Source organism: Morone saxatilis, unplaced genomic scaffold (assembly GCF_004916995.1).
Source record: "Morone saxatilis isolate NCDOM2014 unplaced genomic scaffold, NCSU_SB_2.0 Contig17, whole genome shotgun sequence".
Lineage (NCBI taxonomy): Eukaryota > Metazoa > Chordata > Actinopteri > Moronidae > Morone > Morone saxatilis.
Genome location: NW_023339729.1, coordinates 22,534,433 through 22,546,848, shown reverse-complemented (window position 1 = coordinate 22,546,848; position 12,416 = coordinate 22,534,433). Strand labels below are relative to the sequence as shown.

The 12,416-nt window shown below is 41.0% G+C and overlaps 3 protein-coding genes across 3 annotated transcripts in view; 1 reads left to right on the top strand and 2 right to left on the bottom strand.

Moving 5' to 3' along the window:
* LOC118326929 (voltage-dependent T-type calcium channel subunit alpha-1H-like) overlaps positions 1 to 3,283 on the top strand; it is a 28,366-nt gene extending 25,083 nt beyond the window's left edge. The window contains exon 25 of the mRNA XM_035660095.1: positions 698 to 3,283. Within this exon, the coding sequence (XP_035515988.1) occupies positions 698 to 1,393 (696 nt within the window). The 3' untranslated portion in view covers positions 1,394 to 3,283. The remainder of the gene's footprint in view (positions 1 to 697) is intronic.
* A 408-nt stretch (positions 3,284 to 3,691) lies between these two features.
* LOC118327290 (synaptogyrin-3-like) lies at positions 3,692 to 10,868 on the bottom strand. The gene is made up of 4 exons (XM_035660591.1): positions 10,677 to 10,868; positions 8,371 to 8,605; positions 7,752 to 7,897; positions 3,692 to 4,658 (listed from the first exon to the last, which is right to left on the bottom strand). Exons 1-4 carry the CDS (start codon positions 10,779 to 10,781, stop codon positions 4,431 to 4,433), a joined length of 714 nt encoding a protein of 237 aa, XP_035516484.1. The 5' UTR covers positions 10,782 to 10,868; the 3' UTR covers positions 3,692 to 4,430.
* Positions 10,869 to 11,809: 941 nt separating this feature from the next.
* The window catches only part of zgc:136472 (uncharacterized protein LOC678514 homolog), a 6,481-nt gene continuing 5,874 nt past the window's right edge, over positions 11,810 to 12,416 (bottom strand). The window contains exons 10-11 of the mRNA XM_035660717.1: positions 12,130 to 12,219; positions 11,810 to 12,013 (exon numbers count right to left, since the gene is read on the bottom strand). Of these exons, the coding sequence (XP_035516610.1) occupies positions 11,930 to 12,013; positions 12,130 to 12,219 (174 nt within the window). The 3' untranslated portion in view covers positions 11,810 to 11,929. The remainder of the gene's footprint in view (positions 12,014 to 12,129; positions 12,220 to 12,416) is intronic.

The following is a 12,416-nucleotide window of genomic DNA, read 5'->3' as shown; positions in this document are numbered from 1 at the left end:
TGTAATTCTTTTCCATACTCTCCATACTGACTGAGAATAAATCCCTTCCCAGAGTGTACACTGTACATAAATGCATTGCAACGTTAAAAAAAAGCTAATATAAGGATTCAGCAGTCTAAGTTAGACAAATAACACTTCCAGTCTTTTTAGTATGAAATTCCCTTTGTATTTTTCACCTGACAGTGTTTCCTTGTTGAGCTGCGGCGGTGGAACAGTTGCATATGAATAGATATTAGAAAATACCCACTCAGCAACTGAGCCTCATATTAGCTTCAGATGAATTTAAGAATACATGACAGACACAGAACAGAACTGAGGATTTTGTCTGCCATGTTTTACAGTGTAGTCGCTCTAGGAAGGGATTGTTTCTTGATTAATATGGACAAGCAATGATTACAGCAACCACAAACCCTTTAAATGCAGTTTAGGATCTGTTCTGGATAATAAACTTTTACAAAATTGTACTTCTGCACAGGAAGTGGTGAGTTTTGTGTTTATAATAACAAATAATGATCTACATGCGCTATTGTTAAACATGCTTACAGTCTCAACAAACAGAAACAAAATTTTCTGTTCCTATTGCCAAGTTATCACATTGTATATTTTCTGTAAAACATAAAAAAAAATGATTGAACTTGCTCCACTCAACAAATAATTAACATTGTGTCGTCAATGTGTGTTTGTGTTTTGCCTGCAGGAGGCTGTGCGCTGTGACTCTCTGGATCAGAGCGGTTCTACTGACGACCTGGCAGAGCCTCACCTCACTGTGCCCGCCATCTCTTCCACACCTCCACGCCAGCGATCGTCCAGTGTACACACACTGAAATATACACACCCCCAGAGGGTCATCTCATGCAGGAGCCACAGCCGGAGCCACAGTGAAACCACTGGGCAAGAACATGTACCTGAGCCGGCCATCTGTGGCTCGCAGCCTGAAACAGATGTCGAGAAGAGGTCTGTCAGCCCACAGAGCCTGTCCAGTCTGAAGTTCCCCAGCGGTGAATCCACCCTATCAGCTCCGCTCTGCAGCTCCAGAGCGGCCAGCCCCGGCCCTGGCTCCGATCCCGGCCCCCAATTGGATGACACAGACGAGGAAGTCAGCCGCATTAACAGTTCTGTTCACACACACTCACAACTTCCTCCCAGCCCCTCACACAAAAGCAGACACCTCTCCCCGAGCCCCGGGGAGCACAGGAGCCGCCTCAGCCAATCAATGTCTCCGGTGTCGGGTAGGAACAGGAAGCAGAGGGTTAGCCCGCCGCCAGGAGAGGAGCCGGTTACTACGGCAACCCAGCTAATGGACAGCAGTGTGGAGCTGAGAAGGCGGACTCTATCATTTGATGCCACAACCCTCTCTCCTAATGAACCAGAGGGAAGTTCTGTGGACGACTAAACAAACTCAGTGACGCTGGATTGGTTTTTCTCTGACGTGGAGGAGCCTGATGTGCTGCGGAAGCACACGGGAGGGGTGGGAGCCGCAATCCAAAACAGGGAGGATACCTGGTTTCCTGTTTTGGGCCCCGCCCCTCACCTCACCTCGTCCCGTCCAATCACAAAATTTTCACAGGGTGTTTGAGCAGAACTCTTTCACACTGTGTGTGTATGAGTGTGTATGTGTTCAAAGACCCTTAGTGCAATTTGCACAGAAGATGCACACAAGAAGACGTTTCCTTTTCTTCTATCATAGTCCTAGCTTTAGTTCAGACATAGTGGTCACTCCCCTGCTATATTTACTCGAACTCTAACCTTCCCCTTGCTTGCTCTCCTCCCTCTGCCCTCACTCTCATCTTTTCCTTGCACCTCAAGCCTTGGTCAGAGTACAAGACAAAATTACCCAAAAGGTGCAGTACGGATTAAGCTAGTGACTAATCTGCTCGTGTACACATGCACATATTGACAAAAAGATAACTAGGGACTGCAACTAATGGTTATTTTAATCTGCAGATTATTGATAAATCAATTAAACCTTAAACTGTCTATAAATCATTAAGAATAGAAAAATGTTCATCAGAGTGTCCAAAGTCCTTAGACAAGGAAAAGCCACAAATCTTAATGTTTGAGTGGCTTGAACCATCACATATTTGTCAAAAAAGCTGCAGTTATTATATCAATTTCTGTTGACCGACTAACCAACCAGTTTTTTCAGCTTGACACACTGCATCTCATTCAGTCTAATGATAATCTTAAACTGTTTAAGTAAAATTCCCTAATTTCTAGCTCTGTGGTGCAGAAATTATAGTTTATGTTTACAGGAAAAATACATTTTTAAGTGATAAACTTACAAACGTTAAAGCTGACAACAAATTTTATATGTAAATGCTTAGTTTCTAATTGCACGCTTATATAGATTGCTGCAGGCACATTTTAATAGAGACGTATTCCTCCAACAAAACAAATTGTACAGCAGCTTATTACAAGTGGAGCAAAATGAGAATCTTATGTCTAACCGAGTGGGAGGTTTTGTTTTTTAATATGACTAATCTTCCTATTTTTCGTACCTCTTAATCTGCAGTAAACTGCCACTGGACGTTGCCTGATCATTCTCAGATTGCAGTCTTTCCTAGCCAAACAAAACATAGACATCTTTGTGATGTTTGAGAAACTTCCCACGCCTGAATCCTCCCAACCCTGACAGTCAGAAAAATCAATTTGCGCTTAGAGCCTCTGAGTTAAAATCGTGTAGTGTGACCTAGGCTTTAGTAGTTTTCTACCTCGCTTTTTCCTGATCCCACCCATTCGAATGTTCAGTCAGCTTAGTTTCACACCCCTTCCACTTTCCTTTTCTCTGTCTTAGTATTCTCAGGGTAGAGGTAGTTCAGACGCAGGTGAGTATGAAGCATGTGATCACAGGTCTGCAGAGTTAGATTGCCCCCTGCTGTCTGAAGCTGGAGCTGGCCCGTCTCCCCTGATGTTTGAAGACATTATACTGTACGGGTGCGTGTTGTAATGTAGACAGAAGCAGATGTACAGAAGGGCTTATTCAGGTGATATAATAGTGTGAAAAAACTTTGTAGGCTAAGATTATATTTTATTAACACAGCAGGGATGATATGAGAACTACAAAGGTGAATTTCTACATTTTTGAATGTCAATTTATCTGCTGGTGCCAGTGATGATGAGGGTGGATGATGGACGATGTCAGCGTTATAGGATGTTGATTATAATGATGATGATAAGGATGACTCTGGATGATGCAAATGTTCATAATATTGTATAATGTTCCTGCAGAATGAAAGCAGGGATTGACATTCAGTAAGCTCACCTGCAGATACATTATTGGACAGTGCTGGAATAAAACCACTTCCTGTCTGACTTTCATTTGACTCCATAACCTTGCGTCTAAATATGTCCTTTCCCCCTATATAAAGAGGTAAAAAAAAAAACACACACAGTATGAGGGTTTACAGTCCTTCAGCGTGAGCCGCTTAATCCAAAAATAAAGCTAACACACAGCTGCTGCCTGCTGCTGCTAATGAATTCAACATAACTCGAGTACCCTATCTAATTATGGTCCTCCAGCAGATGTTGATTAATATGCTTAACACATCCTTGGATCTTGGTCTCAATACATAATTATATTAAAAAGCCTCACATTGTGAGAAGTAAAAGTGAATTATTTAAAGATGATGTGAACAAAAGCAGCTCTGGTTGCAGTGGTGGTGGATAGATTTTATTTTTTCATTTAACCACTTCAGCATATCACAATAAAATATTTAATCACATGAATATTTCACACTGAAACACTATAGCATTCAGAATGCATTAAGCTATCCTGCCTTTATTTCCTTGCCAAGAAAATGTACCAATTTCTACAGGTTCTGCCATCCTCACTCGGTTCCTCACAATCTATTGGTCAAGCTGCCCGTCTGTCTCAATTTCAGCCAATGAGAGGCCACAGGTCTGCAAGGCAGCTTGTGATTGGTCAGACTGACTGAGGGCAAACAGGAGAAGATCAACAGAGCTACACAGCATCACTGTCCTCCATATTTTCTTAACTAAAGACCTTGTGTCCCTTTATAAGGCAGATGGAGCATCATTACTGATCTACATCTATGTTAATCTGCACCTCACCATATGAACATGCAGTCAAGGTGTGTATGTGTGTGTGTGAACTTCCAGGTGTATATACACGTGTTTCCAGGTGTACATGTGTATCTGTTTCCAGGTGTGAGAGAGTACAGCTGTGTTTGCGTGCGTCGATATCTGTGTACATGAGCAGAAGACAGTATTCTTGACAAAGAGAGTTACAACTAACTAAGCTGAGCCAGCAGTTGCCATGGTGAAAACAGATCGTACATCACATGACCCAAAATCCCGCCAATCCCAGGAGAGGATGGAAAGCCGCTAATCAGCAAGGCAGGAAGTTGTCCATGCCTGCGTCGTAGGCGTTCAACTCACACCTCTTTCTGTCTGTCTGTCTGTGTCTATCTCTAAAAGGCAGGAGCCATGGGTCTCTGCTGTGTGAGTTTCTGGGGGTCCAGGGTTTCAGTAAAGGGCGGGGCTTGATAGGGGTTGGTGGTCACTATGGTAGCTCCATTGGCGATGGGGTACGGTGTAGCTCGAGCGTTGCTGGGAGCTTGATCCAGGTGTTGCCATGTGAACAAGTTTGTGTTGCTGCCAGTTAAGAAGCGCCGCAGTGCACTCAGGGTCAGTACAGCCTGTTAGTAACACACACACAAACACACATGGGTTAGCAGAGGCTGTTAGTTAGAATCACATGACTACTGTTACAGGCTAAAGGCCTTTGCACACCAAGTCTGTATTTTTCATATGTGGTTTTTAATCTGTCATCCGATTAAAATTGGTACGCACAGAAACCTTGCACACTCAGATGCGAGTCCCATGCGTTTTACTATTCTATGTTGTTGTGAAATTAACAAAACGAGACGGAGTCATCAAGCAATGAGGATGATTTTGTGGTCCTCTCACTTGAAAGTAGAAAAAGAAAATACTGAAATACTAAGATGGAGGTTCCTCCGTAGGCTATCGCCACTCTCTGCCCGTATCTTAAATTTGGCCCTGTGGCTACAAGAGGCAGAACTGTCCTCCTTCCCTGTCTGTGTGCTGTCCTCATCCTCAATTTTCTTTGACTGGGGCAAAAAAACGCAGATGAAAACATGTTCCGACAACTGAAATGATGGACGAAAGTTTCAGAGACTGTAAATATGATTGAATGCAATGTGAGGTCATATTTATTTATAAACGTGTGACAATTTCAGACTAAAAATACGGACTTGGTGTTCAAAGGCCTTAAGAGTCTATAACCATGCTAGCTGCTCTGTGAGGCTGTACTTTGAGCTTTGAACAAAATGCTAACATCAGAATACTAACATGCTGAGGTTTAGGTACGATGAGTGATATTGGTTAGGGTAACAATGTCAGAGTAAGCTAATCAGAGGCAGAAGGAGGGAAAAAAATATCCTCAAGCGTGGTGTCAACAACTCCCAAAACCTAAACGTTTAAGAACCTTCTGAGTCTTTGGGTCCAGGCTCTTCCTTCAGTGTCTACTGTGTACGGCAGTTACAAACAGCAACGTGTTAATCTACATCAAAGCTGGGTCTGACACAATCTGGTCTGTGGCCAAAAATGGAACCCGGCGTGTCGAATCACTTCAAAGTTTTGCATTTTTATCCACCAGACCCATTGTGATCTTTAATTTCTGCTGGTGGCAAATCCTGAAAGTTCCATGAACATGCATTTATTATTACATCCTGAGCAGTGCTGAAAATTGAGTTCCAAGAGCTAATCCCCCAAAGTGAAAAGAACAGTGGAAACAAAAGCAGAACTCATGATGTGATTTACATATTACATTACATTTCATCAAGTTCCTGCAGTGGAAACCTGGACACAGTTGGGTTAAAACAGGAGGATGATTCAGAAACGAGAGGAGCAGAATACAAAGGGTGACTTTGGAAAACTATTAAAATTCCATCAATTCAGTATTCTACTTTCATAAAGTTCACAAGAGACAAAAAAAAAAAAAAGAATAGTCAAATCAATGCAGCAGAGGCCTGACTTCCTGACTTTTCCTTCTTAGTATGTGTTAAATGCAACTGGAGAGCATCATATAGCATTATACCCTTTCTGCTTGGTAAATCCCTTATCTTCCAAACTTCATTCCCCCAGTTGCTAAGGCAGATTTTTTTGGGTTGTTAAAAGTTAATAGTCTCTGTAGTAGTTAGTAGCTGTTATATAACTGTTTTCACAGGCTCCTATAAACTGACTTTAAAGTGTAAAATCAGTTCCGTAAAGAGTAGTCAAAGTCAAAAGATCATTGATTTTGTTTTCTGTCACATACCATAAATCCTCCACAGAAGAATATTGGATTAATTTGTCACAGGACTATTGGGGAAAAATGACTTCACAGACTAAAAGAGATCTTTTGTAACGTACCTTACACCCTTGACAGAATTACAGCATCCTCCGACAGTGAGATGAATGGCTGATATAGGTTTGGTGGTTATAGATTGGTTTAAAAGGTCCACTGAGTTATCGGTGGATAATAAATCAGTCGATCAGTCTCTGACTGACTGTAAATGTTTTCTGGCATTGCAATTCTTTTTTTTTTTTTTTACTTTTATTTAAGTACAGTAATATTGCTGAGAGCAGCTCTTTTTCTGGAACATAATTTTCACACATTCACACCTGGAAACTGTCCAGTAGAGCCAAAGTCTGACCTGTTGGCAGCTGAGCAGCTCAACCGGAGCAGTTTCGGGTAAGGGCCTTGCTCAAGGGCAAATTAGTGGTTGTAATGGAAGGATGTGCGAGCATGGATCTTTCACTTTCCCCACCGAGGTTTATCCTGCTGGTCAGTTGATCAAAGTCTAACCCTTAGGCCACCACCGCCCCACAAATTCATTATAGTTTTGTTTATAGTCTTATTAGCCACAAACAAATCCTTTGAACATGTAAAATTTGTTTGACCATTTAAAAAAACTGTTCAATTTAATTATTCTAAGCAAACTGTAATTAAAAACAAACATAATGAGTTTTTATTATACTCTTATGAAAGGTTTTGTCTGATAACAAAACCGTGGATCACAGCGTATTGCATTCATCAATTTGATTATCTTACATGTGTTACAGTGAATACAGTGGCCATGATATTGATATATATCAATATTGGGAAACTACTGTATAAACTATTGTCATATCAACTTCAACCATATCACCAAGGCCTATTCTTAATTTAATGTTCTACAGCTTAAACCTTCTACAACATGTTTTTAACTGCTTATGTCTTAATTTAATACTGATGCCTCTGTATGACCTATATGAGAAAACAAGACCATCAGTGAGAAGATTGGGTGTTTGTATATAGTTATTCTTAATGCCTGCCACCGGGTCGGACTCCAACAGAGGAAACTAGGCGGTAGAGACAGTACCACTTTTGTCCACAGAATCAACCCAAAAAGAAAGCTGCTTGTAGGAGCTTTAACTACTATCACTGAACTAAACTTGACGCTACATGACAAAACTTTCAGACATGCAATACCAATAATTTACAGATGAGCCTGTGTGAGTGTGTGTGTGTGTGTGTGAGGGTGAGTGTTAGACTAGAGAGAGGGTGGGAGGGTTCCTAGGTAGGAGCCTCTGCTTGTCCTCCATGAAGGAAATGCTCTTAAATCTGTTCAATGCCAGCAGACACTGATAACCCTGAAATGCACACATACACACAAACATGACGATGAACACACACACAGACACACACGATTGTACACGCAGACAGATGACAGTTCAAACATACAGACCCAGGTAAGGATGGAGAAGAAGCAGAAAGCGATGGTGGCTCGGGCAGCGTCTGAGCCCTGGGCCAATGGCAGCTCGTCTGGAGAGGTAGCCTGCCACTGATTGGCCAGAAAACAGAAGCCAACAAACCACAGGAAGCTGGCAAGACCTGGAGGCGGGACACAGAGAGAGGTAGGAAGCATCTTTTTTTGAAACGTTGTTTCAATGAACCCTTCCTAAGTCCCACCCCTTTTTGCTCTGTGGTCCAATAGAAGTGGAGCAAGCCTCGGTCAGGACCAGAACTTCGGTTAACACAGATATGCTATGTGCTGGCTCATCTATGTTGGAAAGACAACAGAGCCTGGCTAGCGGTTTCCCCTTGTTTCCAGTCTTTGTGCTAAGCTAAGCTAACCAGCTGCTGGCTTGATTTTCTGATATAACTCTCTAAATATGAGTACTTCCCAAAATGTCAAGCTATTCCTTTAAAGTTGCTTCTATATTCATGTTCGCAGGGCCTTATTTTATCTGCCTTGTCTGGCTTTTATTATTCTATTGTAAAGCACTTTGTAACACTGTTAAGAAAAGTGCTACATAAATAAAATGTCTTATTATTATCTGAGATATATTTATGTGTTTATGTACCAGAGAAGACAAGGTCCAGCAGGACAGCGCGTCTTCTGTCCTTGACACTGCTGATGGAGGGAAAATAAACATCCAGGATGAGGAAAAAGATGCTGCCGAGGAAACACGCCACTCCCACAGTAACACCGTAGTTACAGGCGTCTGCATTGTTGTTGAAGACGCAGAGCAAACGCTCGCTGCCGATGTTGATGTAGCCCTCGTTCACGATGCAGCTGAACACCACCATGGAGAAAACCTGCAGGGGAAAGACACGTGGGCTGGTTTATTATCTAACAGGTAGAAGAGAATGAACTCACACTGGTGTGTGAATGCCTTTCATTCCTCATACATGCCACACACAGACACAAAAGTACACCCACTGCTTCACGATACAAAGATATACTTTTGTAATTATGTAGTAGTTCTTAAGCTTTAGTTCACCCAAATTACAAAAAAACAAACAAAAACACATTTTCTCAATTACTCCGAGTGATGTGTGTCTAGCCATGCAGATAGTTTCATTTTTATTTGGTAAAGTTTTACTTGTTTTGCAGGAATAAGTGTTTTTGTTACAAATAGTTTCCTTAAAGAGTCAGTTCACCCAGATTACTAAACATTTGTCCTCCTGTCACGCAGACAGTTTTAGTTTAATTAAGACTATTTTTTTAAACATTACCACTAAGACAAACTGAAGAGCAGTGTGACTTTCCAGAAGCAATTTTTCTGGTTACTGTTGATAATCCACAGACCTCACTGTCAGCAGATATTACAAACAGTCTTATGTATAATGTAGAAAGAACTACAAACTCTCTGCAGTGGGGGCCTGTGGATTATCAACAATAGACAGTAACCATGGTCATTGTTTCTGAGAGGACTCAATGTACGATACTTTTGTTTTCCAAAATTAAATTTACCAGGTCCAGATTAACCTAGAAGGGGACAAAAACAAGCTTTTGCATCTCCCTTACTCTCAAGTTTATCTTATTATAATTAGATAAAATTGAAGGACAGTGAAAGCGTGATATCAAGCTTTGATCCTGACACAGAATCCCTCTTGGAGACCTTTTATTTAAAGGATCAGTGTATAGGATTTAGTGGCATCTAGTGGTGAAATTGCAGATTGCAACCATTTGAATACAGCTCAGCCTTCCAAACGTGTGTAGAAGAAACTCCAGTGGCTGCGAACAACTTAAAGCCCTATCTAGTGCCAGTGTCTGGTTTGTCTGTTCTAGGTTACATAGCAGTTCAACCTGTCTGTAAAAGAGGACCGACTCACTCTGTAGATTAAAACAACTCATTCTAAGGTCACAAAAACAACTGTTTTTTTTTTTTTTGCAAATTCTGCTAATAAATCCTACTAAAAGTTACAGACTGGACCTTTAAATAAAAGTAGAAACACCACATATATAAAATATATAAATATATAAAAAGTAAAAGTACTCATTATGCAGAATGGCCCATCTCAGAATAATATATATCACAGATATAAAGGTGGGGCTGATTTAAACTGTATATACTGCCAGGTAGCTTAACCCATAATAATACATCACAATATATTGGTTATATTTGCATTAATGATCTGTGACCGCAAGTAACTAATGTTAGTAAATAGATATATAAAGAGCACAATGTAAGCTTTCAAAATGGAGTATAAGTGTAAAGTAGCATAAAATGAAAATACTGCTTTTTTTTTACTTTGATTTTGTTTTGACTTCTGTATTTTATTTCACTGTCACTGTGATGTGCTTTGTTTTAAGGAGCTCCGCCAATTGGTTATGGCAAATCAAGTTGAAGTGAATTGAATTATGAGACAGAAAGGGATAGAGAGAGGGTTGGTGTGCTGCTGTTAACTTGCTTTACCTCCTTTAAAAAACCAAATTGTTCCTTCAGTGCACATTAAATGGTGTATGGTGACTCACAGCAGCACAGCATCCCACCAGAGAGAGACGATAGAGAGGTGTTACATTCTGGTTAGCGGGCATTTAAACCCAAAGCCTTCACATGAGCTCAATGTAGACACAAAGAGGCTCCAGATAAACATATGGTAATCAGACGCTGGTGCTGGAGCTCCAGCCAGAAGCTGCATCAGTGCAATTGTTTGTGTTTATTACACCGAGCTGGAATTAATACACAGCTCAGATATTAACCCAAACATACTGAGAGTTTTATAATTTAAAAAAATCCTGATTTAAACCCTGACCTGACTAAATACATTAGCAGAGAGCGACAGACAGGGACAATGTGAATGGGAGACAGAGAGAAGAGGGGAGGGGGCGCAGGTAGGCCTGTCCATTGATGTCAACCCACACATTGCAGAGGAGACTTACCCACGACATCAGTCTGAGGATGGTCCGGGGATGCGTGAAGAAGGCGACCGGATCGAAGGCGACGCTCCCGGCCTTCCCGGCGCCGTACGCGCCCGCTGGCTCCATCCCTCCGGCTTTCTGCTGACCGACGCCCGCTGGGAGAACGAGAGGAGACGGTCGGAGAGCTGCGCGGAGCGGCGGCGTCCTCCTCCAGCCTCCGTGTGAAGTCACACCGCGTCACTGGGAGCTGATTACGGGCTGCACCGCAGAAATAACTGTCAATGGGGTTTAAATGGGTTTTAAATTAAAACTGCTTTGATTCTTTTATTGAGATTTTAAGCTTTTTCCTTTTTCATTTTTTGTCGCTAAATTAAATATATTTGCTCACCTAAATTTTCTATGCCGGACTTTTGCTGTAATTTATTGCTGATGTTTTCAGTATTATCGTTTATGAGCTCACAGTGGAACCATATCATGATGATAAAATATAAAAACTATTTTTAGGCAAAACTGTTGTTAAAAGAGAAAAGTAAAGAGGTTTGTTCAATGGTTTAGCAGCAGGTTGCTGTTTGGGTCATAAGCTCATCAAAGTCAGTGTACCATGTTGTTTTTTATAATGAATTTATTCAGTTAACTGATCAATAAAAAATATCTGTAATTTTTATGTCTCTAGATGAACGTCAGATGCTCCTCCACAGGCCAGGCACAGTTCATTTTGCTTTGATTATTTGGTTGGCCTCATTTGGCCCAAATCTTTCTCATTGGTTCAACATGAGACTCCATGGAAGGCGACTCACAGCGTCTGAGATAAATACAGCTTACTCTAAGGTAACAAACAGCTCCTATATTCAGGTGATTATACATTAATGAAACATAACTATTAATATTTTTATTTAATTTCTGCCTTGGATCCTCCTAAATGTTACACTGGAAAACAGTATCAACCATACTGTCATCATTATCAGTCTACAGTTCTATGTTAAGGATATTTTTCTCTCAGCTGAAGTCAACATCAACTCTGCTTCAACTCTGAATTTCCACAATCAACGTGACAACGACAGAGACCCACTGAGGTTAAATAAATAAAAAGTCTTGCAACCATCAATAGTTTTTAACTGAAGACTTTATTAGATTTGATTAGACAGACAGTTCATGACAGCTTGGCTGAGTTGATAAAACCAGATCCTTGTTTAGAGTGGACTGACTAAAAGGTATCTCTCTCTCTCACACACACACACAAACACAAACACACTGTACTCTCCTTTGTTTTTGGATTAAAGCTCGTCTTTGGTTTTGTTGGCTTTTTTTGCCTCCTCAGCTTTTGCGGCCTCAATGTACTTCCTCCTGTCTTCATCCTCCTGAAGATACAAAAGAAAAGAAGTTTATTTTTAACTGAGAAAAAAGGACAGCTCTCTCTCACACACTGCAGTGGTGCTGCTGTTTGTGGGGTAGAGTAATGAAGGAGATAATTTACCTTAACTCTGTCTTTTTTGGCTTTCTCCATCTCTTTATCTAGAAACTTGATCAGGTCCTTTAACTTCCTTTTACCCGGGTAAACCACCACCTGAAAGGAAACACAGATATCACACACTGAACATCCCCCACACAGCAGGGATAACACGTATAATCCCACATAGTAATTTGACAATAATTAGCTTATTTAATGCATTAGACTCACACGAACATACACACCGATCAGCCATATGCATCAGACTGTGATGCACTATGTGTTCTGATACCTTTCTATCAAAACCAGCATTA